A 25,245-nucleotide genomic window follows, 5' to 3' on the forward strand; every position below is an offset into this window, starting at 1 on the left:
TTATTAAAAGTTGTGGGAATATCTGATTGTTGTTTTGAAATTACAGTATCTTGTCTGAGCATTTGAATAATTTATGAAGTGCTACATAGATATTCTGGTCATCCTTCTTCAATATTTCCATGCAATTGAGTTGTCTGATACCAGCATTGCGAAGTTTCCTAATCAGGAAATCTCTTGATGTAAGACTCATGCTGGGACATTCAAATGTGAGATGGTCGATGGTTTGCGTTGATCCGCATTCACATGCATTGCTGTCTGTCATATTCACTCTAAACAAATGTGCCTTGGCGCAAGTATGACCAAATCTGACTCTGCATATTAGTGTAATCACCTCCCTAGGCAGTTTTCGGTTTCGGAACCAAGGTGTTGTATTAACAGTTCTAGATAATGAATAGAGACGGCGTCCGAATGGACTCTCGTTCCATTTCTGCTGCCAAGATCTTACAGATTTGTTCTTATCATATGATTTAATGTCCATATAGGGTATCGCCGGATAATGTAATGTGTCTGTATGGTTTACAGCCAGATAATCCGCGTGTTCATTTCCTGGAATTCCTGTGTGACTGGGAACCCATAGAAAATGAACAGTATAGCCTTTCAGATCAAGTTCATATAGCAGTTCTCTTATAATCCAAATGTAAGGATGTGTTCTGTTGTTTCCAAATGAACTTAAAGCCATTAGAACAGACTTACTATCTGAAATAATAATGTATCTGTCCAAATCACTAGCTTTTATGAATTTAAGAGATTCTATTATGGCCTGTGCCTCTGCTGAGTAAATTGTACATATTGGGTGTAATGAAAAGGATGCTTCTATGTCCATATCTGGTGTCCAAAAGGCAAAACTGTTTCCATTTATTATTCATCAGGCAGTTGAATTTTGTCAACACAACACTTGGGCCTCAGGTCGTATACCCCGAAATCTATTGTGAATCAACGGTGGTTTGAGAATGATTTCCAATGTTGCCATAATTCATTCCGCAAAAACTCTAACAGCAAAATAAAATGGCAACTTTATTCGTTGCAGAAAATTTATATTTGTTTGTCTCTGACCATGACACCATAATGCAGGTAAAGGTCGTTACGATGTTCCGAAATCCCATACAAAACCAAAAATGCAAGTAACTTCTGAAATTTTTGTGGTACTTCGTTTTTGGCCGAAAACTGAACTGCATTTATCGATATTTTACTTACCTCCGACTAATCTTAGCGTTCGGTAGGGCTGTCAATCCGGGATTTTCAAATATTGAATTTTAAAAATTGTTACGTTTTTATATTTAGGGGTTTTTAATTACCCGTCAATTAAAATACTGTTTATTTCAATAACGTTAATCTACAATTTATTTACTATGACTAATTCACTTTACAATTCGTTCACACTTATGTTATTCGTTAAGACTGACTCGTTAGCAGCATGCGAGCGCTTTTATATATGACGGAATGGCAATGCGAGAATATTCTGGCAGCACTACAATATTCTGGCAACGCCAGAACATTCTTTGACAACGCTAGAAGAATCTACGACCATTAAGTTATTCATCTGGTGTCTGCCAAACACATATACACTCACATAGATATATGCTCGCATTACTACAACAATAATAACAATGGCAATAGACAATGAGATGAAATGAGAATGCAAAATAACAAAGCAAAGGGGTTGTTATACTATGAGAGGGTAAGAACTAACATTTCGATATGAAAATAAGCAAACAAAAGAACATAAAAGAAATTCAGGAAAGTACCAGAAAATGAATAGATGATTCCAACAAGTGATAACGAAATTTTATCGTTACAATTTGAAATTTTGCATTAACGGAAACTAATTTAAATAAACTTAAATCTATAATTATCAAATTCGTAACAATATTTTGGGTAATAACAATCTACAGCATCACAAAATTGTAGCACATTTATCAATTGATGCTTAACAAAAAATATGAACACAAAAACAAATTAAAAGCTATTTCATATTGCTTGCGTACTAAAGAAAAGACTTTAAGAATTTTCTTTTATACTTCATCGCTTCATGTAACATCCCTGCCAGCATTTCAAAGTTCAATTTCATCCTCATCGCTACCACAGACTCGTAATGCGCTTTACAGACTATCAGTTATTCCGGACGGAATACCGGTGTTTGTAAAGAATCTTACAGTGTGTCGGATCGATACGACTTGTCGGCGATGACTAAATAATCGGTAAATGTGTTATCGATCCCATAAACATGCAGCAGTATCGATTATGCCTTCGGACTTAACTTATAATGTACACAATATATGGGATATGTTCGACACGAGCACTGTCGTCCGGAATAACTGATAGTCTGTAAAGCGCATAAGTGACACTGCAACAATCGCCAACTGTGATAGTATTTTGCCATCACTATTGTTACAAGAGCCATTTTATATTTTGTGAAACACCAAGCACAACTAGCTTCTTATAATTTATTTAAATAAAAACGATATTGAAGTGCTGAAAACATAGTTATTTCGCTTAAAGGCCGGTACTATGTTCATTCTTGCGAAAAATTTTTATAAAAACCATTATTTTGCAAATAGAAAGCGATGTTTATTTAGGCTCACTATTTAATAGTGAACGATATGGAATTAAGTTGGTGGTTGCTGCTTGCTATTACAAAATTAACATTTTATTTTACCTTGGGCAATTGATCTGCTACTCCTTTGATCCTTTGTATATTTTCGGAACAAAAATATGATCCGTGTTTGCGTTATAAACCCACACAAATAGTTTTAACAAATAAATTATTTCTTAATTCACATTGCAAATGGCGCCATGCTATAAACGTCAGTTTTCAACTCGAAAAAAAAACATAGTACCACAAATGGAACAATTTCGAATTTTTTGGTTTTGTATGGAGTTTCAACGCGAAAACCGAACAGAGTACCGGCCTTAGAATTGTAAAATGTATATTGGTGATAGTTTTTCAAATATTTTTCCAGACACGCTGCCTCCATTGGGAATAAAAGCACTGGCTGATAGTCGCTACAACATGTAACTTGCAACTTGTAATGCGCTGTATGCGCTTTACAGACTATCAGTTATTCCGAACGACAGTGCTCGTAAGATTCTTTACAAACACAGATATTCCATCAAGATAAACTTATAGTCTGGACTGCGCATTATGCGCTTTACAGATTATCAGTTATTCCGGACGGAATGTCGGTGTTTGTAAAGAATCTTACAGTGTGTCGAATCGATACGACTTGTCGGCGATGACTAAATAATCGGTAAATGTGTTATAGATCCCATAAACATGCAGCAGTATCGATTATGCCTTCGGACTTAACTTATAAAGTGCACAATATATGGGATATGTTCGACACGTGAACTGTCGTCCGGAATAACTGATAGTCTGTAAAGCGCATTATTGGCATGGTTCCAAGATATATCTAAAAAGGCACCTAATAATTGCACTAATGCCACGCTTTAATTTATTAACTTCGCGTGGTGCAACTTCTCAATAGAAACGGCGCCTTTCCTTTGGATATCGTATACGACTGTTGGGGATTCTCAGAAGTGCGCTTAAATTCACAAAATGTTGGCTGGGTGTTTTATATATCTGTTCGTCGCGGAAAAAGGTTTCGCCCACCGCCTAACGCTATGGTTATATTTACTCACATAGTTTTGCATTTTTTTTTTCAGAGCTGCCTCTCATTTACTAGATTGTTTGAATCGGTCCAAATCAGGATTGCTAAATCAAGTTGTAGAAATAGAAATTTATTATGATGTGAATTTATAACAAATTGCGTTTCAAGATCGCGACTTAGAGCTGCTTGACATGAATGAAATCAGTGCAGTATTTAAAAACTGACAATTTTGAATTATAAAAAATGTACACCCGGAAACACTGTCTACCAGCTGTTTATTTCATAAATTTTGTATTTGTGTTCTTGGTGTGTTGAGGGGTGACGATACTTACGACTTACGTAGCATAAGTATAAAAATATGTGGAGAAGTTCATTGGTTAAATTGGTAACTATTCACTATTTTTATAGGAAATCATTGAATTGAATCAATTATTGTCGGTTTTAGCATGGACCCAGTATTTCAACATGTAATAAACGTACGGCCACAAACTTTGAATCTGAAGGTAAAATTGAGGAGATCCGTGAAAAGCTTGCAAAAGGACCCAATTTCGAATTTTTTGTACAAAATTCCGATCGGTCTAAAGAAGAATGGCCCAAGTTTGAGGGAAAGTTACGTCGTGAGAAAGGCGAGAATGAACGATTACGACTTCCTCCTTGGTTGAAAACGCCCATACCTATTGGCAAAAATTTTGCGAAAATTAAAGCGCAATTACGAGATCTTAAATTAGCTACCGTTTGTGAGGAGGCTCGTTGTCCGAACATTGGCGAATGTTGGGGTGGTGGAGAGCATGGAACTCAAACTGCTACTATTATGGTAAATATCATTTCTTAATACAACGGTGATAACCCAATGACACTTACTTATCAGTACACACATTTTTTATTGCAGTTGATGGGTGATACTTGTACTCGTGGTTGCCGCTTCTGCTCTGTGAAGACAGCGCGCATTCCACCGCCTTTAGATCCATTGGAGCCACAAAATGTGGCAAAGGCTGTAGCATCATGGGGTCTAGATTATATAGTTTTAACTTCAGTTGATCGGGATGGTATGTAAAAATCTTTTTCTTTATTGTATCATCTGCGTGGACTATAGCCTTTATTATATGCTGATCGACTTAGAATCGTAGATATAGGTTTAGCTGTCTGACCGTCCTTTACCAAATATTCTTTATTCTTATCGCCGTAAAGTGAGGCAAGGCTGTAGCATTTTCGAGTCTAGATTACATAGTTTTAGCTTCATATGATCGGGATGGTATGTAATATTTATTACTTTTTTCCATTATGATATTATCAGCGTGTAGATGTGCCTATCAAAAACATCACCTATCAAGAGTGGAAAGTCTTTGAAACCCCATTTTTTATAACATCGTCTACACCACCAGACCTTTAGATTTGGTTTCTGTTTCTACCTTTTAGAAATGTTCAAATATTTATTCCTCGTATAAGGAAGATTATTAATGCTAGATCTTCTTTGGTAAGAATAGCTCGGTGTTGGAGTCAATTGCCTCTATAGCTTCGCATTTTTTCTCATTGTAATAACGCATTTCGTCTCGAACTCAGAATCTATGGCTAGCGCAAATTAGGATGTAAAGCTCTTGGACGAATTACATCTCTACTATTGCGTATACGCTTGGTATGGTATTCTAAAAAAAAATATGTTTTTATGATGGATTGCATCGTATAAGGGACCAATTTCTACTTATTTCATCGCTATTTACATAATCACTTCAACCCTTTTGGCTGGGGAGTCAATGGCATCTGTTCTCTTCTTAGTTTAATGATATTAATTTATTTACATTATACTCGATTGCCCAATATTTGTGTTATGATATACATATTGGAGCTATTTTGTTATCTCATACGTAACAACTCTTCTTTGAATTTGACGAAAACCTCATTCTTACTTTTTCACTTTTCAGACTTACCAGACGGAGGATCAAATCACATAGCAGCAACAGTAAAAGAAATAAAAGAGAGGTACCAGAAATTTGTGGTAATTCTTTTGCTATACCACTAATTACTTCCAATGAAAATTATTTATAGAAATCCTAATATCTTCGTGGAGTGCTTAGTTCCCGATTTCAGAGGCGATGTAGAATGTGTCAAAACAATCGCGCATTCGGGACTAGATGTTTACGCTCATAATATTGAGACTGTAGAGAAGCTTACACCATTCGTCCGTGATAGACGTGCAAACTATCGCCAGACATTGGAAGTGCTAAAGCAAGCAAAAGCATTCAACCCAAAACTTATTACCAAAAGTTCTATTATGCTGGGATTAGGGGAGACCGATCAAGAAATAGAACAAACTTTGAAAGATTTACGAAACTCAAATGTAGATTGTTTAACTCTTGGACAATATATGCAGCCCACCAAAACTCATCTTAAAGTAATCGAATATGTTACTCCAGAAAAGTTTAAATTATGGGAGAATCGTGGGCAAGAATTGGGCTTTCTATATACAGCTAGCGGACCCCTCGTTCGAAGTTCGTACAAAGCAGGAGAATTTCTTATAACAAGCATCTTACAATCGCGAAAGCAGCAATCAGAAAAGAAGGATTAATTTTAATATATATGAAACATGTGATAAGTTCCATTATATGTGCGTTTGTTGGAGTTGTCATTTGGGTCCCAAGAAATTACTAATTATGCTCTGTTGTCGACATAATGAATCCCAAAATAAAATTTGGAACTTTACATTTATTATTAATATTACTCAAATAAATCATTGTTCGTTAAAGTATATAGAACAAACTAGATTTGAAATCTATTTGACCATTTGCAATCAAGTTTTAAAATTGATATATTTTTATAAGAACTACATTTACTCTCAAAATATAAGATTTCAAGCCGATGAAAGTTTTATTTGATAAATTTTAAATCTACTACTTACTCTCAAATCTTGTCCTCTCCCCATGTTCGCATAATTTCGACTTTGCTTTTTATTCAAACCACAAAAGCTTGAAATCGACAACTTAGCTCGGCTTCAGCTAGCTTCAGACAAATATTGTTAAATAAATGAAATGAAACAAAAAACATTAAGGTAGGTAGGTACTCAGTTCGAGTTTAGTCGTTAAAACCAAAAATAAAATTGCAAAAGAATCAAATTAAAACTTTTCGTTGTAAAGTTATTATAACTTGAAAGGGATTATTAAAAAAGTTTTCTATCGGTTTTGTAATGTAAGACATCGTGGTGCAATGTTTACAACTTCCGCCTTACATACAAAGGGTCGTGGGTTTAATCCCAGTTTCGAGCACACATCAACAATTTTTATGCGTTGGATTATCCCCCCTCAGTAACGCTGGTGATATTTTTCAGCATTTTCAAAGTGGTCAAGCTGCAATGTGAAACGCCGTTCGGATATAAAAAAGGAAGTCCCTTGTCATTGAGCTAAACATAGAATCGGACACTTGTTGTATAACAATGGACTGTATAGCCTAAGTGAACCTAAAATAACGGGCTGCCACTACACCTAACGTAACATAATCAGTTTTGTGATTGGTTGAATTACCAACGTTTACGGACGTTAGTTTTTTCTACGAATATCATTTGAAGTAGATTTACCAATTCTAAGAGGATATCTGATATAAACAATTATAAGGTAACTAACTTACTACAATTTCCCCAAAAGTTGTGCATTGATGGCAGCGCTATTATCTTCCACATAAAATGTCATTTGACTGTTTTTTCTTTGCGCTTTTTAGTTTACATGTTTTGTTATATCATTTGTTAGCGTTTTGTGTGTCAGCTTTCTTAAACTAACACTTTCTCTCGCAGTCAATGAACCCTGCTTGAAAACATTTCCAAGACACTTTTTCTCATGTAATTTAATAAAAAAAACTTCATTGATACTAATGTGGTTTGGTAGGCTACTTTCATGACGATTTCCATACAATTTTTTATCACTATTATTAGGAACCAAATGCAATTGCTAATAGAGGGAGACGAATTTCCGAATACATTTGAATGATTTAAAACATCCAGTCATAAAAGGAAGGGTGTATAAGTCAAAAAACGATCATTAATCCTAACAACAATTGTATATTACAGATTTTATTTATCTATTTAATCAACCAACGACCTTCTGGACAACATGTTGATAGAATTCAATCAATAGAGCTCTAGTATTCCAAATAAAAATTTTACCTTATATTTAAAACAAAACAAAAAAAATTAAAATCCTAACGCACAACCTTTTATACATAATAAACAAGAAATTAAAACATATATAGTTTGAAATTGTCAGTGAGTTGGTAAATATTTGCATTGTAGTGTAGATAAATAACTTAACCAATTCCTTTTAAATGTAAAAGGAGTAATAGAGAAATTTTTAAGGTGGTGAGGTAGCGAGTTCCATAACCTGGCTACGCGTACAGAAAACGATCTCTCAAAGACAAGATGGTAAAAATGATCCAAAAGCACTTGCGTATTTCTAGTCGTATTCAAAAACGTTATTGACTCCTTCAAATACAGTGGTAAGCCAAATTTCACCACACAGAAGAAAAAATACAGGCATCTGAAGTTTAAAAAGTTGTCAAATGAACAACCCAAAAACTGAAAAGAGTAGAAGTCGTAGTTATCACGAGCATGTGAGCCATAAACGTATCTTAAAATGCCATGAACACAAGAATGTAACTTACGTAAGTTCAATGCATTAGTACCTGAATAAACCTCCAGTCCATACAAAATATTCGGCATGAGTAGGGCCTGAGCCAGTTTGCGTCTCACATCAATTGGTAGAATAACGTCAATACTATATAACTTTCTTAGAGTCAGATTCACCTTTAAGCAGACAGAGGTCCAGAATCAATCTCAAATCCTAAACAGGAAACGGAAGTAGAACAAGATACAACAGAATTCTGTACCGTAATACTTGCAGAGTGATCACGTGAAATAAAACACAATTAGTTTTCCGCACATTTAAGCAGATATTATTTTCACAACACCACACAGAAATACGCCCAATATCATCGCCAAGTTTCCGAATGCAATTATCTAAAGAAGAATCCCAAGAATTATACAATTGAATGTCATCCGCATAGATCCCAAGCTCAGAAAAATGAACACATTCACAAATGTCGTTTCTATCTGCTGATATTTACAAAAAAATTGGAACTGCAGACATACTGCTGAAAATCAGTAAATTTTCTGCTGATCCGAATAAAATTATAAATTAACCATTGAACCTTTGCAAAATATAAAACATTAGTAGTTTTTATGCAATAACATTTGCAAACAAATCGTCCATTTTAATATATAGCTCACACGGAAAACGTAATTAACATTTTAGTCAAATTATTTTCTAATTAAACTGATCATGATATACATATCTCGAGATCTAGGCTTTTCAGAGACAAATTTTTTACTTAACATTTTCTCTTTAAAATGCCTTCTCCTAGTTAAAGTAGATTTGTTCCGTTCTTCATTGGCAATTTCAAGAATTCTGACTGCCAACTATATGATATATGTACCATAATAAAAGGGTATGAAATCAATGTTTAGTGATAACAAAGGCCCCTACCTGAAAAAGGCCTAAATGCAAGTTGTTCTGCTGGATATATACAATTCTATTCGCAAACATGGAAACTATGAAATCTATCGATATGACCGATCATTAAATTTGATTTCATTATTTTCTAAATGCTATTATTGATGGCTTCCATCGTATAGAGTAGATAAACGCCCTATAAATTTCTTGGAAGCTGAGTCACCCACCTTGCGGCACCAGCTGTCGCTGTCTCTAATTCAGTTTTATTTTTACCTGCCGTATTTAGTACTCGGCTCAACGATCCTTGGGATTTTTGTTTTGTTTATAACACCAAAGGACGAAGGATTGTTTACGCGCAACTGTACCATGCACTAACATTCCTTTGTAAACAAAGTGTTTCATAATAGAGGGTTGATTTTCATGTGTACTGTAATGAAATTTCCAATTTTCTTTCAGCACATGTTGCTGAGCTATCCGTTACTGTTAATTCAAAGTTATAATCTCTCTCCCTCGCTCTCGTTGGGAAAGAGATTAACTTATTGCTCGCATCATACACAAGCCTCACAAAGATTTATTTAGATTATAGAATCGTATCTCAACGGATAGTAACGTATCTAATATATCCTGTGTGTACCACTACATGCCGATAATACATTTTGTATTCAGTATTTCCGAAAATGTTACAACTCCTTTTCACCTACAGTGGAAATGTAGTTTTCTGTTGAAGATTATATAATGTTACATTTTTTCTTTACACTTAAGCAGTTTATATATGTGATAATTTTTACTTCCATACTTTTAAACATCATAGATTAAGTTAAACTTTGTGCTTCGAGGAGTTATACTTTAGTAGATTTATTGTAATTTACCTCAATTGGCCTTTAAGGCTTCAAATTTCAAATAAAGATAATGATAATAGTAAAAATGCCGTTTGCAGAGTTATGTCACGGACTTCTAGTGAAATGTTAGCAAAAGTAGCAGTTTAATTTTTATAAGTGGCATAAAAGGCTTGAAAAAACGTGCAAACTGACTTACGAAATGCCAAACTATAGTATTTCCCGCATTTAAACACGTAGAGGATGAACATCAATATATTGGTATTTATCCGCTTGGCTCTTCTGAAATTGAAGCTCACTAACGTATTCCTATGTCTTCTACGTAAAAATATGTGCTGTTACGTTCGTTTAACTTAACCCAGCATGAGTGAGAGGTGCTAGCAGGTATATGAGAAAGAGAGAAAGACTGTGACAAACAGACGTCAAACATTCATAGTCGCTTCATTTCAATTTCAAACGCCGAGAGAAACGGACCATAATCGAACGAAGAAGAAGAGGAAGAGAAGAGAGTGTACAAACATTGTGAAAATAAAAACGCATTTTGTGTGCATCGATTTCGTAAGATTGTAAGAATTTTTGAAAATCTTACATCAGCTAACTTGGCTACATTTAGTTGGATAGTTTAAAGCACATTTACGACTTCAATGCACATATAAATCTTACACAATAAAAAATACGGAAATAGTATTCTCGCATAACTGAAGCGAATTTAAGAATAATCAGTTTTGTTCCATGTGGTGAAACTGACTGTGTTGAAAACCAAGTGATAGATATTTAGTTAAGAAAAAAACCTAAAAACACATTACAATATAATTGTTTCTGTGTCAAACACAATACGTAAGCCTAATTGTCAATATGGAAAGGAATTCTTCAAGTACGACTCCATTTGCCACGTCCAATGCTTCAACTATTAAAACAACATACACACCACTCCCAATTGAGTCAGACAATACATCGACCCCACGTTCCAGCTCCAGTAGAGGTGCAAATACATTAAACTATACCAATGCCGCCACCTCTACACCAAAGAAACAGTCCATGGACGCAGCCATGTTGGAAACTATAAGGAAGAAACTTTTAACACCTGGTGGAGCGTTTGAGCTGCAATCACTGCGCTTGGATTGTACTATGGATTCGGCAGTGAATGTTGTGAAAGATCAATATTTAATATGTGCAAAGCCAAAACATGTTTCGACTGATGGATTTTCTTCTCGTCATCTGGTCGATATGAATATGTCCAATCTCAAATGCACTGACATATTTACTGGAGACCAATATGCATGCAAAGTTATCAACGAGCCTTGGCATAAAGTACAAGAAGCTTATTTTAAGTTGCAACAGGAGTCGGAAAATCTACGCAGTTCAATTTATGGCCATCAATTAATACGCGAAATCAAGGATATTGTGCCACTAAATAAGCATCGAACGTATATCATCTTAGCTCCTGTTCAACAAGCTCAATCTTCACTTCCTAGTAACACCATCAATGGAGTATATGAGGATTTACACACATATCTTCGAGAAAAACATCGTCTCTGTGAGACTGAAGCCCGTTCACTCTTTCATCAAATATGTGAAACGGTTCTAGTATGCCACCGTAATGGAATTATACTTCGTGATCTAAAACTTCGTCGGTTTTTTTTCATTGACGAAGCAAGGTAAATAAATATTATTAAATTGTGTATACCATGCTTTTTAAACTCGCTTCCTGGATTAGAGTTTATTAAGTAGTCCTGTAAAGGCATATTGTAATTTGGGTACACAAATACCTTAAAATTTTTGAAACAAATGGCAGCTTTTTTTTCATTCATACCAACCATGGTGCTTTTGACACATAAACCCGAACAATCTTCAATAACAAATTAACTCGAAACTTGTTATTGGAAGGCGTTAAGAAACAAAAACTGAGATAAAAAATCTCAATCGAACCGGAACATGTTGTCATTGATTGTAGACAGCAGTTTCAGTAACATTGAATGTATTTTTATTTTTCGATAACAACAAAAGCAACAATTTTTATTCCCCGCTTCTTAGGCGATCGATTTCTCATAGAATGAGAAGGTGGAAAACGAACATACTTCACACATATAAAGTAATTTTAAATTGTTGCTACTCATTTTTAAAAGGTCATTGAACATTTTGTGGGTAGCCCTGAGTCAAATGTCGAAATTCATTCGTAGTGTTTAGTAGAACTATTTTGATAAGTTTGATATTGGGATTTTCCTTTCTCCTCTCTCACCACACAAAAATTGCAACACACCATCAAAAACTATAGTGTCTTTCCTCATTCATACATATTTCCAAGAGCGATTCGAGGTCACTAGGGGTAATTGTTGTGTTTTATCATTATTATTGTTTGTTTGAGTGTACCTAAATCGCTGCTGCGGCTGGCTAGTGTTCTCTTTTCTGTGTTTCTGTTTTCACCTTGTAGGTATAGCTATGTGTGTGCATGTATATTTCAAATTTCGTGGAGTTTTGTGCGTTATTTAGTGTTTGCTCCTCTGCTCAGCTCGTCTTCAACCACCAACTTATTTTGTATGATCTATATGTGTGTATCTTTTCTATATGATTGTGGCTCTGGCTGCGTGTATTGATATCAGGGTCAGTTCGAGGTTTCGTGCATTGTTGTAATACTTTTATACTTGTTGAAATTTTAAGTTTTTGGGTGTTGCTGCGATTGCTGCTGAGCTGAGTATAGTGTTACTGCGATTGAGTTTACAAATGATCGTTGTTGGCAATGAATTTGTTGTTACAACATTTAAATGATCTGGCCGCAGTCTATATGAGTATTGCTACTGGCGGTACGGAATTATTATTAGAATACATAGATAATTGTCATAAATGTATGAATATATAATTTGTTAAAAAAAAACAAATATTTTTATTTTCAGAACAAAGCTGCAGTACGAGTCTCTTGAAGGATCTATGATTCTTGATAATCCTGATGATGATACCTTAAGCGAAAAAATCGGATGTCCCTTATATACGGCACCAGAATTACTATGTCCTTCGCCCCACTACAAGGGAAAGCCAGCCGATATGTGGGCACTAGGAGTTATATTATATACGATGCTTGTTGGACATTATCCTTTTTTTGTGAAGGGGAATAGTAACTTAATTTCCATCATTCGACAATGTTTTGTTCAGTTGCCTGGACATCTTTCAAGATCTGCTCGATGGCTTCTTTTGGCATTACTACGAAAAAATATTAGCGATCGTGTTCCGATTGAACACATATTTCTATCGCCTTGGCTGAAAGAGCAGCGGCCTTTCCATATGTACATACCCATCGATGTTGTCATTCCCGATGATAACGAGTGTGAGTCTCCAAATAAGTCCATGGATGAAGACGATGGTGTGGAACCTTTGGACTACTCATGCAGCACATTAAGTCTGAACTATGGATACTCTTATGCTGAGATGGGTTGATGCCACGGATCGATTTAAATTAACTACCAAAACTGGAAGCTGTCCTCTTGGGAATGCTGGCTTATATTAGCTGGTTGAGCATGGTTTGTTTCAGGACTCTTGTTGCCAACATGCATCGCTGGCATATTCCATTGTCCTTCGAAATCAAATCACATATCCGAATGAGGCTTGTCGTTGACCCACCTATCATATCATGAGAGTGTGAGACTGAGATACAAATCGTGCTTTAAGCACATTATGTAATTCTAAATTCGCGTGAAATTAGTTTTGAAACGTTATATAGTTAAATTTATCAACGTTGCCTTGATTATATTGAATATAATTACTTTATACTTCCGATTTATGTTAAATTTGTTTTATACGTGTCAAAACATAAAATAGATCTCACTGTTATAAAATATACGTTGAACTGAAATTGAAATAAAACATTTCCTCTTTTTTTATATAATCTATAGATAATATTATATCGTTAAATAATCTTGTATCGCCTCAACTTCCGACAACGGGCGCCATATCCCCATTTTGGATATCGTACGCACCATGGATCTGGATCATGACTGGTTGAGACAGGGATTTGAAATCAGTTAGAGAAATTATCTCATCAGCCGATTATAAAAAGATTAATAACAAAGTCAGCAACAAAAAATAACCAATCTTTCAGATATTTTCTTGTTTAAGTTTGTGTCAAAAGGGTAATAGAGCGAATAAAACTAAATACACATACTACGAATAGGCTCTACTAATGCATAGCTGTAATCAAGAGAAATCGGTACACACAAAAATTGTTTTCTGTTTCAATCACGAAATTAATTGATCCAATTAATTTGTTTATTTGTCTTCAATCACGAAAATGATAGTATCAATCACAGATTTATTTGGGCGTAGAAGAAATTCTTGATTAAAAAATTTATTGCATTAACAAATTTCAATTAATTTTTTGATTCAATTAAATATTTAATTGATGTAGACTGCAAAACTCAATTTAAAAGAATTAACTATTTTCAATTACTTTCTGAATTGGCTTAGAGTTTTTATTGGGATTAACAATTGATTGTTTGAAACACATTTTTAATTAGAATTTTAAAAAATTTTCATCACTTTTTTTAAAACTGGTTTAGTCTTTCGAATTTGATTAAAACGTTAATTGTATGCATTAATTTTCAAGTTCAATTAACTTGTTAATTGGAAATATTTTTGGTGATATTTTTTCTGTGTAATTCCCACAAGGGTCAACATCGCCTATTTAGTGCTAATAAATTGGTTTTAATCTACAAGTATACGAATGAAGAACAGTCACAGTTCCATCGAATTAAATAACAAGAAATTCTGTTTCTTAAACATAATCCTTATTTTGAGGTCAATATCCATATCAACACAAGGGGTATCCTCTTCCAGAAGTGAACCACATATACAAATTTAATATCAACAAATCTGGACCTGAAGAATCGTATATGTACTTCAATTAACTCATGTCTATGAGATTAGTTCTATGCCAGTCGATGAAGCTATCCAAATCATCCTGTATTTATAAATTAAACAAAATAGAAATGGCCCCAAATGACTGTCGGAAATGAAACATCTCTAATAAGAATTCGCAAATCTTTAAGTCTAAAAGTTGTGTACAAGTGTCTATTAAGAGTTCTTAATCATAAAAACAAACAAAAAAATACTTTCATGCTTTAACTAGAAAAACTATTTTTACTCTGATATTTAGAAATATTTGGACAAATGCTATCGTATTTTAAGAAATAATTGATCACATAGTTCTACATTCGGTATCTAATAATAGAATAATTGGGGTAATTATAGTGGAGTTGTAAAGTGTAATCTTTGTGTGCATTTAAGTACATGAGGAATTCTTTGCAAAAAACGTGGTTATCAGAGATGAATGTAGCGCTGTAGGAAGAGAAAATTTTGTGGAGAATACATGACCACAAAAAACTTTCAGAATAAGTGCAGAAAACATGAAAAGTTCATTAACATAAAATGGTCTTAATACAATATGTATTTTGAAAGATCAAATGCGAACGAGCAACAAATTAAAATTTTCCAGGCTCCAAGTTATTTAGAACTTCTTTAGTCCACGTAAGAAATATTATATAATATTTTCGGCTTCAATGTCCTGAGAAGTCAAATCGGGAGATCGATCCATATGCGGACTATTTCGCTATAAAAAACCTCTAAATTTAAAATTTTAAGGGAATCGGATAAGAATTTGCTGCTTTCATGCCCTCATGGAATTAATTCGAGAAATCGATCTATATGGGAACAATGCCAAACATGGACTGAATATGTTGGAGATAGTTATGCTACCATACGCTGAGGAAAATATGTTTAGAGATATCAGCAGGATAACGACCGGAAGCACTAATCAAAGTTGGTGAGTGAATAGTTTCGGGATCATAATTCGAACGTTGTTGAAAAGCCAAATCAGTCCACCGACCTCAATCCCATTGAAAACCTTTTTGGGCGAACTCAAGAGATATTTCTCCGAGCTTCCCTGCAGCTACAAAAAACAATTGTGGGAAAATATTCAAAAAGTTTGGTATAATATACGGGTCGAGATTTACCGTAAGCTAATTATTTTAGTCCCAATACGAGGTAAATAAATGCATAGCGCATAAACCAAATAGAATTTTAATTATTTCAAATCCATATAATTCAAAAGGAGTTTTTTCGCTGTGAAAATATTTATGCATGAACAAATTTAAGCCCAGACACATTATGATAACGCATAAATGTGGAATTATAAAGAAAGCTCAGAGTACGACAATGAAATTATAACTTTTTTGGGCAACTTTGTTTATAACCTGATGGGGAATTATCCAAAACAAAAATTTTCTCTAAAGTGAACTATTAAAGAAAACTAACCGTGAAATATGGCTATTTAACACGACCTCTAATGTGAGTAAATCAACTCACAAGCTGATTTGACTACCCATACGTATATTTATCTTTTTGGTGTTTGTGTTAAGGTTGCGTTGCGTTACGTTACGATATAAATTAAGAATCCCAATAAACACAAACGTTTGAAAAATACTAAAATTCAATAATTTTTCAAACATTTTTTCAAAGGATTAGGGTAATATTCAAGTTGAGAAATTGTTGAGAAAATCGCGTTCTCAACAAAAAACAGACATTACCCTCAACAGTAAAATTCAACACAATAGAAATAATCTCTCAATTGTAATCCTCAAATTGAAATGTATCGCTACTCAATAATTTCTCAAAAAGTTTTCAATGTGAGGCAAATTAAAAATTAACATTGTTGCGAATATTTTCTAACCACAATTTGCATGAAAGTCAATCCCAGTTCTAACTGAAAGTCAACACTAAATTTCTAGGGATTTTGTACATTTTATTAATTTTTTTCGTTAAAAATATAATAATATTAAAAATAGCATTAATAATATATAAAAATAATAATAATATAATACCAATTAAAACATAATTTTCTTATTAAACGTATTAATAACTAAAACGATCAATACAACTTTAAATATCTTAAACATTTTTACATGTATAATTCCATTTCCTCCATAATGTCGGTGTCACATAACTATTAATTAATTAATTAATTATTAATTAATATGTTGGCAATTTGAAATAATTAATATCGAGGAATTTGCTGGCCTGCGTGTTAGAATAGATTCTATCAAGAGGAATTGACAAAATATCAAACTGATGACGGAATGTAAATTGATGTAATGCACATTTTCATCCAGAAGTTCTTGATATAGGAATTGTTGCACTTTTTTAATTGGTTGCACTTTGCAAGTTTTCTGGAATATTTTCTTTGTTGTTTCCTTCATCATTTTTTCACCGGTCAACATCTTCCAAGAATATAACATCCAATGATTTTAGTTTTCTGCAAAGCAGTCGAGTTTTGTGATTTCCATTACGTTTTATTTCACTTTTTGTTTTGAATTATCAATTATAGTTAGCGTTTTGGACTAATTTCACTCTTGTGTCAAAAATATTTAAATTTTTGTATTTCTTCCAACTGACCACGTACTTCGTGACACAAAATGTATTGAAAACCACAAAATTCGATTTCCTCAAGAGCGTTGGTGTCACAAAATTGTTGTAAAACTCATTAAAATTCGGGCAATTCGCAAGGAACTTGATAACCAGTGAGTTAGAATAAATTTCCAGTAATTTCAATTCGCAAAATAACAAATTAAACCGATGATGCGAGGTAAATTAAAATATCGATGTGATGCGAATTAACATGTAGTAGTTGTTGATATGGAAAAGCATAAATACCAAGTTTAATTCGTTGCACTTTGATTTATGGAAACTTTCTCTTTTCGATAAGCCACCATCATTTTCATCGGTCAACCTCTTAAGGTTTCAAGAATGCAGCATCAAAATATTTTAGTTTTCTGCAAAAAGATTTAAATTTAGTGACTTCTCTAAAGTGTTGATTTAATTTTTCATATTGACTTACCAATTATTATAAACTATTTGAATCAGTTCCAGTTAATTGTCCAACATTTTTTATCGGTCAGCTTTTTAATGTTTCAAGAACTTAGAATCCATAATTTTAGTTTTCGGCAAAGAGATATATATTTAGTGTCTTCCTTAAAGTTTCATTTAATTTTTTTTTATTTTCACTTACCTATTATTAGAAACTATTTGGAGTAAATTCAGTTTTTTGTCTAAAATTTTCCAAGTTTTTTATTTCTTCCAATTGACCACGAACTTCGTTGCACAAACAAGTATTGAAAACCACATGGTTTTTTCGTTGCATTTTAGGGTAGTGTTTTGTCAAAGTTTTCTCATATTATCTCCAACACCTTTTCAAATATTTCGTCAACATTTTGGAAAATTGGAAGTAATTCGCAAAAAATTTGAAGATGTATTGAAGATGAGCTGTTTCAAGTCAAGTTGAATTTATGTTGAAAATTATATTTACCCTCAAACCGAAAAGTTGTTGCATTTGAAGAACGCTCATCCTGTGTTTATTGGGATATACTATTATTAAAATACATCCGGCAACACTGTCACTCAACGACAGACAAATAGAAACATCGAAGACCAATCTAAGCTATTTGCTCTTATTTTAGTAGTGGACAAAAATTCGTCCCTGGTAGATAATTGGACAACGAAAAATGTCAACTCCCAGAAAAGACAGAAACTTCAGTTACAATTCTCCTTATTCTAAACCAATGCAGCAACTTTATGCCTCTCAATGTGAAGAATTCATATCCCTGGAAATGGGTGGCAGAAGCAGATCAAGCAGAGCAAACACGAATGATAAACGGAATAGTTCGTTTGGCAGTCACCAAAAAACGCATCCGCCTAAAAATTATGGTGATGCACATAGAAATAGACCTGTAAATATACGTAGTGTAAAAAAATACTTGTTGTTTAATTCTCCAATATTATTTTTCATAGATTGACACAATTTCATCATACGTACATCCATCGATGACTGAGGATCCGTGGCATCAATTGACTAAACGAATAGAATCAATCGCAAAAAGTCGAATTTCTTTGGAATCGGAATTGAACTTTGTTGGATTGGATGAGAGTAAACCTATTTCGGTGTGATGGAATAATATAACGATACATATTTATGTTTAGTTTACACCTTAATGAGAATAGTGTGTTGATAATTAAGCCGCAATAAGACTAAGTTAAATATTATTTTCGTTTTTCAATTTTGTTTTCAAATTACCACCGATGATGCGCAATCAAGACTACTGTACGAAGTACATGAAACGTACCTTAGTACATATAATGATAATGTCTTGTTACTGTTTTTGGTTTTATGTACAAAAAGGAGACAGTTTTTTAGTCTTATTACTGAACTTAGTTTCCCTCCATTCATTATAGCTATTGCAATATAATATGACCAACGTGTTCAATAAGTAAAGAGTACTAAAGTGACATAAAAAATATAGTAACACTTCCGCTTATTTAACATTGTTTAAAATTTAACCGTTTCCCGCGTAGAATCAAACATTTTCACGGTACTAAAATAAAGCAAACACATTGTGTTTGCTTTTAGGAAGTCGAAACCAAAGATTATAGTAGATGGGAGATTGGCTACTGGGCACATCAAACCATTTACCAAAGATTATAGATTTGAGGAAGATAGGAAATTGGCTTGCGTCATACCAAAGATAATTGAGAAGAAGATGCAGTCTTGTCATAGCAAAACTGAAGCACCAGAGGACTCTGCCAACAAAATATCATAAAGCTTGCGTCGACGTGTCTCTCAAATGTACTGCCGTTTGCGTCGGAAAATGTCATAACATTTGTGTTTTTCATAAATTTCTGAATAAAAATTCACAAAAGCAATACCAAAACGATTGTAGAAAATTAAAATAAAATGTATGTGTATTTTAAAGTGAATATTCATTATGGTTTTATGTGAATATTGCCGTTTTGAATTTATTCCTGGGCAGAGCTGCTTTGGAAAAACTTGACAAATAACACAATTTTTTTCTCATAGCCCTCTACACCTTGACATTTGTTTTCTCTTTATAAGAGCACAATGCTTAATCTTGTTATACTCAATTATCTTTGGTCATACCAAATGTTGCATTTACCAGATTAGTTTAATACAAAGATTATAGATTTGAGGAAGATGGGAGATTGGCTTGCGTCATACCAAATGTTGCATTTACCAGATTAGTTTAATACATGTTTGTAATCTTTTAGTTGTTTTTCGTTTTTATTTTTTAAATGAAAAATGTAATTTTCTTAATGAAACAATGTTAAATTTTAGGCAAAAACAAAAAAAAAATACATTTTCCCCTCTATGGAAATTTATTTCGTACTCTTAATTTCTTTTTATTTGCATTTTAATGCTGTATTAAACTAATGTGGTAAATGGTTTGATGTGCTCAGTAGCCAATCTCACATCTTCCTCTTCTATAATCTTTGGTTTATCCGACCGTCTAAGGTCCGCTTTAAACTAATGTGGTAAATGGTTTGATGCAAAGATTATAGAAGAGGAAGATGGGAGATTGGCTACTGAGCACATCAAACCATTTACCACAATAGTTTAGTACTCGAACCAAACGCGTATACGACAAGTATTGACATAGCATTAAAATGCAAATAAAAAGAAATTAAGAGTACGAAATAAATTTCCATAAAGGGGAAAATGTATTTTTTTTTGTTTTTGCCTAAAATTTAACATTGTTTCATTAAGAAAATTACATTTTTCATTTAAAAAATAAAAACGAAAAACAACTAAAAGATTACAAACATGTATTTAACTAATCTGGTAAATGCAACATTTGGTATGACGCAAACCAATTTCCTATCTTCCTCGAATCTATAATCTTTGGTACGTTCTACGTACATATTTTGGTGCATCCACATAATGTCAATTTAATGTCACGTTTCTTTCGATAGAAAACAAAACTTTTTAAATTAATTATTGTGATAATAGTTTGATTGGGAAATACTTATTTTATTTTAAAATTGCACACAAATGTCAGAAAACCTGCAATGTAAAGATTCCAAGAAGAAAAAGAAGAGGCGAAAGAAGAATACTGATCTTATTGTTGGATCGAATGAAAATCTGACTTCATCGCTGGAAAATATTAATCAATCAATGAAACTCCTGTCTTCCAGTAAGTCAAATACATTACAAACAAGTGTGAGCCGTAGAGATGCAGATCAAAATTGGGTAGCACAAATGCAGAACAAAACATCCGATGTGAACAACAAGGATGTAACTAATGTGCTTGAGGAGGAACAACCAGTTTCGGTGTCTAATCTGTCTAAATCAGCCCGTAACCGTCAAAAACGAAAAGCTAACCAGCTGAATAAGTACGTGGGGATGGATTGTGAAATGGTGGGTGTTGGTTTAAAAGGACAAGATGATATGCTGGCCAGAGTATCTATTGTAAACAAACGAGGAGAGGTCATCTTGGACAAATTTGTGAAGCCACGAGAATCTGTGACCGATTACCGAACAAGTGTTTCAGGAATTAGACCTCATGACATAGAAAATGGAGAAGACTTCAAGAAAGTTCAGGAAGAAGTCGTGCAGCTTTTACAAGGTAAGTAGAATTGCTAGAACACTTCAATCTCAAGACCTACATGCCCATTTTAGGTAAAATTCTTGTTGGTCATGCTATAGGCAATGATTTGGCAGTTTTGCATATAAAACATCCATATACTCAAATAAGAGACACGGCCAGATACAAGCCACTTAGCCGATTAGTGGCAAATGGACGTACACCAAGCTTAAAACGTCTAAGCCAGGCTATTCTTGGTATGGAAATACAAACTGGGGAACACAATTCCGTTGAAGATGCTAGGGCTGCGATGAATATATACAACCGTTTAAGTAGTGAGTGGGAAAAGTACTTGAAAAGGCATCAACATAGAAAACTTTGAAATTCTATTGGAGCTACCTAGGAACTCCATCTCACCAACATCATTAAAATGACTGTCATGGTAACAGATATCACCCTATCATTGACAATCCAAAACTGTATTGATGCATTTAATATAATACCGGAGACAGATTTTTAATACTTTTAATATAGGCTAGTGAATCCTTTTCTTATTGAGACTTAGATACCTTCTATTGATGGAGTAACATTAAAACAGAGTTAAACATATACCATCATTACAAAGGAAATATATATTTTTGCAAAACAAAATTGAATTCCACTATTTTTATTTCGATGATCGAAGCACATAGGATCCGCAGTTGTGGATGACAAGAAAAGTCTGCTATTAGAAAGATTCTACTTGTTTGTGCGACCTATTCAATTCTCGATCATGGAGCGATCTTGTGAAGCAAGCGGATGTACTTTATTCAGCTGTTTTAGAGAAAACTTATTCTTCAAAATTACATCTAATATTTTTATTTATTTCAACTTTATTAGGAACATAGCCTCATTGTATGCAATCTTATATTAATTTAAAAGATCCCTGTGGCTACGTTTAAATGTTTGAAAATAGACCCATAGTAAATATACTGTAACAACCCTTTAATTTAGTAACTTGGCGTGGTACAATATCTTCGTATAGGCTGCTTTTTACGTGGTGAGGTTATCAAGTAAATTAAAACAAAAAATGTTGGCAGGGTCTACAAATGTAGTAAAGAACAATGATATATATAGTCACGTCGAACTTCAATGATTTTTGCATCTTAAAATTGACTTATGTTTTTTTCCATGACATTAATAATTTTTAGTTTAAAGGTGGGTATTAAGTTCGAGTTTAGCCGCTAAAATCAAAAATGAATCTGTAAAAGCAGAATAACGTTGTATCATCTTTGGCACATTTTATTACAACTTGTTAGGGAATGATCCAAAGCAACAATTGAAAATTATTTAGCGTGATAATGCCAACTTATTGACGGTCTTTAAGGTGAGTTTAGTTTTTCCACCAAAACACTAAAAAAATATATGAAGACGATTATACTATTATCAAGTCTTGTAAATTATGGATGGAAAAGATTCAAGCATTTTATATATCTAAATTAATTGATCCAAAAAAGTAACCGTGAAAACAAGCTGGTTTTCAGCTTGAAAGCTGAACATAGTACTTGCATTAACAGAACACAAATAGAACATTTTCTGTTGATTTACTTATAAGCGATGCCATCCTATAATAACATTATGCATCAAACAATATAAATAGAATTTATAAAAAATATGGCATCATCATTCACTCAGCTGTAGCAAATATTTATTAAGAAAAATGACGACTTCTGATTATACAAAGTTTCCATTTCCCGTGCCTTGGAAAGATGAAGCCCGGATAAAAGTGCTATTCGCACCTTTCAGGGATCGAACGGTAAATCCCGAAAACTATGATTCGAAAATGAAATTTTGGTTCGATACTATTGTTGAATACTGCTTCTTCAGAGGAAAGACACACTTCTGCAAACAAGAACTTCAACAAACATTTACTTTTGAGGGAAGTCGTGTTCCTGCTTGTTTGGATACCGTAATGGATGAAATGAGAAATAAGGGACTCATACGGGCGCGTGCAGAATATGAAAGCGACCCAACCAATAGTTGGTCAGGTTGGGCAGTTCACAGATTCTGGAAATCTCCGCTGAACAAAATAAAATGCATTTTGACTGCACCTAAAAGCGATGGGAAAAATGTGGAAGAGTTTGTGCACTTGGCGGTAATAGAAGTGAGTACTATATGAAAACAATGGCCTTAATATTTAATCCAGACCACAATTATCTTCATAGAAATGTTGTAGTAATTTGCAAAAACTGTTTGAACAACCTCCTTTTTCGGGAACACTAATTCATTACACAGAATTGAAAGATAGGTTGACAGGGCGCATAAACCTATCTGAAGATTCGCTAAATATGTGTCTACAAACTTTATATATTCAACAAAAGATTGGCTTGAGTCATAGCAAGGATGCTGACGGAAACAACCAAGCAATTCATTTGGTTAAAATACCATGTACGATCTGCCAAAAATCAATTGCATTTTTTATAATCAAACTTCTTTTCTGTAGCAAAATCAGACAATACTATTACGATTACAGAGGTTGACCATGCCACACACAATCTTAACGTTACCAAACAATCCCTGTTGCATCAGCTCGAAAGTTTAGAAATAGAAATTGTGGAAAATGAAAACAGAGCACGCCAATACGTCAGGGATAACAAACGAGTTTTAGCCAAAACTTATCTTCGCAAAAAGCACTTGCTTGAAAAACAACATGGTAATTAAATTAAAACAGCAACAAATGCAAATAACTCATTACACAATTTCAGAAAAGAGGAGCGAGGCGTTACACAACATCGAAATGCTTATCTCTAATGTGGAGGATGCTAAACATAATGGAATCATTTTGGATGCTTACAAGTATGGTTCAAAGGCACTACAAGATGTACTTGTGAAATCAAATCTTACGTTTGACAATGTGGAAGAAGTCGTTTCCGACGTGCGTGAAGCAATCGACATGAGCAATGAGATTCAGGATACAATAAGCAAATTAAATGAAACGACGTCTCACGATGAAGAAGACGCAATTGAACGCGAACTAAGAGAACTTCTGGGCGAAAGCCCTATGAATGATCTTAATGCTCCTGGGGTTGCGAAGGTGGAAAATAACAATATGGGAGAGCAAAAAATACCTAAAGTTGATATAAGTGATGCGGACTTAATAGCAATGTTGGATGGGTTAGAAGTAGAGGAAAATTCTCCCGTGAAAAATGTAACTCTAAACATAACAACTGGAAAACATCAATATGAACTTTAGTAACTATGGCTTATTATGTTTATATATAACGAAAATTACCAGCAGCGTGAATTCGTTATAGAAATAAGTAATCCGATTGATTCATATCGCTGTCGTCGGTGCCATGTGAGCTGCTTGGCAGTGGAAAAAAATATTTGATACTATGTAGTAGTTATATTTAGCCGATGCAGATTAGAAAAATAAAGGAAAAATATATTGTTACGTTTTTATATTGAGACGTGCTTAATAACCCGATAATTAAAACACAGTTATTTTCAAATAACGACAATGTACAATTTATTTGCTTAACGATAGGTTTCACTTATTTGCTCTACGATGTGTACTGTATGACTTTTAGGTTACGACTGACTTCACAGCTCCTTCTGTCAGCTCTTTTATAGTACTGTATAACGATATCGAAAATTCTCGATAGTCTGGCCTACAACATTCTAGACTATTCTACTACTATCTGGTAGATGTCGCACGGGCGATATCGCACATATTTATCGGCATATGCTCATTGTCTTGGCTACAATCATGTAGAACATTCTATTATCTGCCAGATGTCTCACGGGCGATATCGCACATATTTATCGGCTTAAGCTCATTGTCTTGGCTACAATCATCTAGAACATTCTACTATCTGGCAGATGTCGCATAGGCATAAATGATTTTGGTAATATTACT

General features: G+C 33.8%; 6 protein-coding genes and 2 long non-coding RNA genes across 11 annotated transcripts; 5 read left to right on the top strand and 3 right to left on the bottom strand.

The window, feature by feature from the left end:
- Positions 1 to 40: 40 nt before the first annotated feature.
- Positions 41 to 823, bottom strand: LOC142233425 (uncharacterized). Its single transcript, XM_075304340.1, has one exon. It carries the CDS (start codon positions 821 to 823, stop codon positions 41 to 43), a length of 783 nt encoding a protein of 260 aa, XP_075160455.1.
- Positions 824 to 3,841: 3,018 nt separating this feature from the next.
- On the top strand, positions 3,842 to 6,482 carry Las (lipoyl synthase, mitochondrial). Of its 2 annotated transcripts, none has more exons than XM_075307526.1 (5): positions 3,842 to 3,993; positions 4,054 to 4,422; positions 4,477 to 4,654; positions 5,528 to 5,585; positions 5,652 to 6,482. In XM_075307526.1, the coding sequence occupies exons 1-5, from the start codon at positions 3,967 to 3,969 to the stop codon at positions 6,169 to 6,171; spliced, it is 1,152 nt and encodes a 383-aa protein (XP_075163641.1). In that variant the 5' UTR covers positions 3,842 to 3,966; the 3' UTR covers positions 6,172 to 6,482. The 2 variants fall into 2 exon arrangements, with proteins under 2 accessions (XP_075163641.1, XP_075163642.1); XM_075307527.1 differs by having other exon boundaries at positions 3,843 to 3,993; positions 4,498 to 4,654.
- Positions 6,483 to 7,630: 1,148 nt separating this feature from the next.
- Positions 7,631 to 9,589, bottom strand: LOC142236256 (uncharacterized). 3 transcript variants are annotated; one of them, XR_012721960.1, is made up of 3 exons: positions 9,131 to 9,589; positions 8,250 to 9,063; positions 7,631 to 8,163 (listed from the first exon to the last, which is right to left on the bottom strand). It is a non-coding gene; the product is annotated as an uncharacterized LOC142236256 (long non-coding RNA). The 3 variants fall into 3 exon arrangements; XR_012721961.1 differs by having other exon boundaries at positions 8,250 to 8,428; positions 8,483 to 9,589; XR_012721959.1 differs by having other exon boundaries at positions 8,250 to 9,589.
- Positions 9,590 to 10,375: 786 nt separating this feature from the next.
- trbl (tribbles pseudokinase 2) lies at positions 10,376 to 13,788 on the top strand. Its single transcript, XM_075304706.1, has 2 exons — positions 10,376 to 11,591; positions 12,825 to 13,788. Exons 1-2 carry the CDS (start codon positions 10,789 to 10,791, stop codon positions 13,360 to 13,362), a joined length of 1,341 nt encoding a protein of 446 aa, XP_075160821.1. The 5' UTR covers positions 10,376 to 10,788; the 3' UTR covers positions 13,363 to 13,788.
- Positions 13,789 to 17,443: 3,655 nt separating this feature from the next.
- On the bottom strand, positions 17,444 to 18,336 carry LOC142235107 (uncharacterized). The gene is made up of 4 exons (XR_012721799.1): positions 18,281 to 18,336; positions 17,984 to 18,161; positions 17,813 to 17,892; positions 17,444 to 17,747 (listed from the first exon to the last, which is right to left on the bottom strand). It is a non-coding gene; the product is annotated as an uncharacterized LOC142235107 (long non-coding RNA).
- Positions 18,337 to 18,372: 36 nt separating this feature from the next.
- LOC142235106 (uncharacterized) lies at positions 18,373 to 19,014 on the top strand. The gene is made up of 2 exons (XM_075306345.1): positions 18,373 to 18,701; positions 18,763 to 19,014. Exons 1-2 carry the CDS (start codon positions 18,477 to 18,479, stop codon positions 18,916 to 18,918), a joined length of 381 nt encoding a protein of 126 aa, XP_075162460.1. The 5' UTR covers positions 18,373 to 18,476; the 3' UTR covers positions 18,919 to 19,014.
- A 1,674-nt stretch (positions 19,015 to 20,688) lies between these two features.
- On the top strand, positions 20,689 to 21,998 carry LOC142233302 (uncharacterized). The gene is made up of 2 exons (XM_075304185.1): positions 20,689 to 21,389; positions 21,443 to 21,998. The coding sequence occupies exons 1-2, from the start codon at positions 20,816 to 20,818 to the stop codon at positions 21,727 to 21,729; spliced, it is 861 nt and encodes a 286-aa protein (XP_075160300.1). The 5' UTR covers positions 20,689 to 20,815; the 3' UTR covers positions 21,730 to 21,998.
- A 1,028-nt stretch (positions 21,999 to 23,026) lies between these two features.
- Positions 23,027 to 24,788, top strand: LOC142233301 (charged multivesicular body protein 7). Its single transcript, XM_075304184.1, has 4 exons — positions 23,027 to 23,490; positions 23,552 to 23,774; positions 23,830 to 24,039; positions 24,092 to 24,788. Exons 1-4 carry the CDS (start codon positions 23,047 to 23,049, stop codon positions 24,577 to 24,579), a joined length of 1,365 nt encoding a protein of 454 aa, XP_075160299.1. The 5' UTR covers positions 23,027 to 23,046; the 3' UTR covers positions 24,580 to 24,788.
- Positions 24,789 to 25,245: the final 457 nt, after the last annotated feature.

The sequence above is a fragment of the Haematobia irritans genome, chromosome 4 (genome assembly GCF_050003625.1).
Source record: "Haematobia irritans isolate KBUSLIRL chromosome 4, ASM5000362v1, whole genome shotgun sequence".
NCBI classification, from domain to species: Eukaryota; Metazoa; Arthropoda; class Insecta; order Diptera; family Muscidae; genus Haematobia; species Haematobia irritans.

What these genes read in the sequence shown, in the direction of transcription:
- trbl (XM_075304706.1), top strand. Translation starts at nt 10,789, where the DNA reads ATGGAAAGGAATTCTTCAAGTACGACTCCATTTGCCACGTCCAATGCT. An exon ending in TTTTTCATTGACGAAGCAAG is followed by an intron (nt 11,592 to 12,824) that starts GTAAATAAATAT and finishes TTTTATTTTCAG; the next exon opens with AACAAAGCTGCAGTACGAGT.
- LOC142233302 (XM_075304185.1), top strand. Translation starts at nt 20,816, where the DNA reads ATGTCAGAAAACCTGCAATGTAAAGATTCCAAGAAGAAAAAGAAGAGG. An exon ending in AGTCGTGCAGCTTTTACAAG is followed by an intron (nt 21,390 to 21,442) that starts GTAAGTAGAATT and finishes TGCCCATTTTAG; the next exon opens with GTAAAATTCTTGTTGGTCAT.
- Las (XM_075307526.1), top strand. Translation starts at nt 3,967, where the DNA reads ATGTGGAGAAGTTCATTGGTTAAATTG. An exon ending in CTCAAACTGCTACTATTATG is followed by an intron (nt 4,423 to 4,476) that starts GTAAATATCATT and finishes CTTACTTATCAG; the next exon opens with TACACACATTTTTTATTGCA. An exon ending in AACTTCAGTTGATCGGGATG is followed by an intron (nt 4,655 to 5,527) that starts GTATGTAAAAAT and finishes TTCACTTTTCAG; the next exon opens with ACTTACCAGACGGAGGATCA.
- LOC142235106 (XM_075306345.1), top strand. Translation starts at nt 18,477, where the DNA reads ATGTCAACTCCCAGAAAAGACAGAAACTTCAGTTACAATTCTCCTTAT. An exon ending in ATGCACATAGAAATAGACCT is followed by an intron (nt 18,702 to 18,762) that starts GTAAATATACGT and finishes TATTTTTCATAG; the next exon opens with ATTGACACAATTTCATCATA.
- LOC142233425 (XM_075304340.1), bottom strand. Translation starts at nt 823, where the DNA reads ATGGACATAGAAGCATCCTTTTCATTACACCCAATATGTACAATTTAC.
- LOC142233301 (XM_075304184.1), top strand. Translation starts at nt 23,047, where the DNA reads ATGACGACTTCTGATTATACAAAGTTTCCATTTCCCGTGCCTTGGAAA. An exon ending in TGCACTTGGCGGTAATAGAA is followed by an intron (nt 23,491 to 23,551) that starts GTGAGTACTATA and finishes TTATCTTCATAG; the next exon opens with AAATGTTGTAGTAATTTGCA. An exon ending in CTTGCTTGAAAAACAACATG is followed by an intron (nt 24,040 to 24,091) that starts GTAATTAAATTA and finishes ACACAATTTCAG; the next exon opens with AAAAGAGGAGCGAGGCGTTA.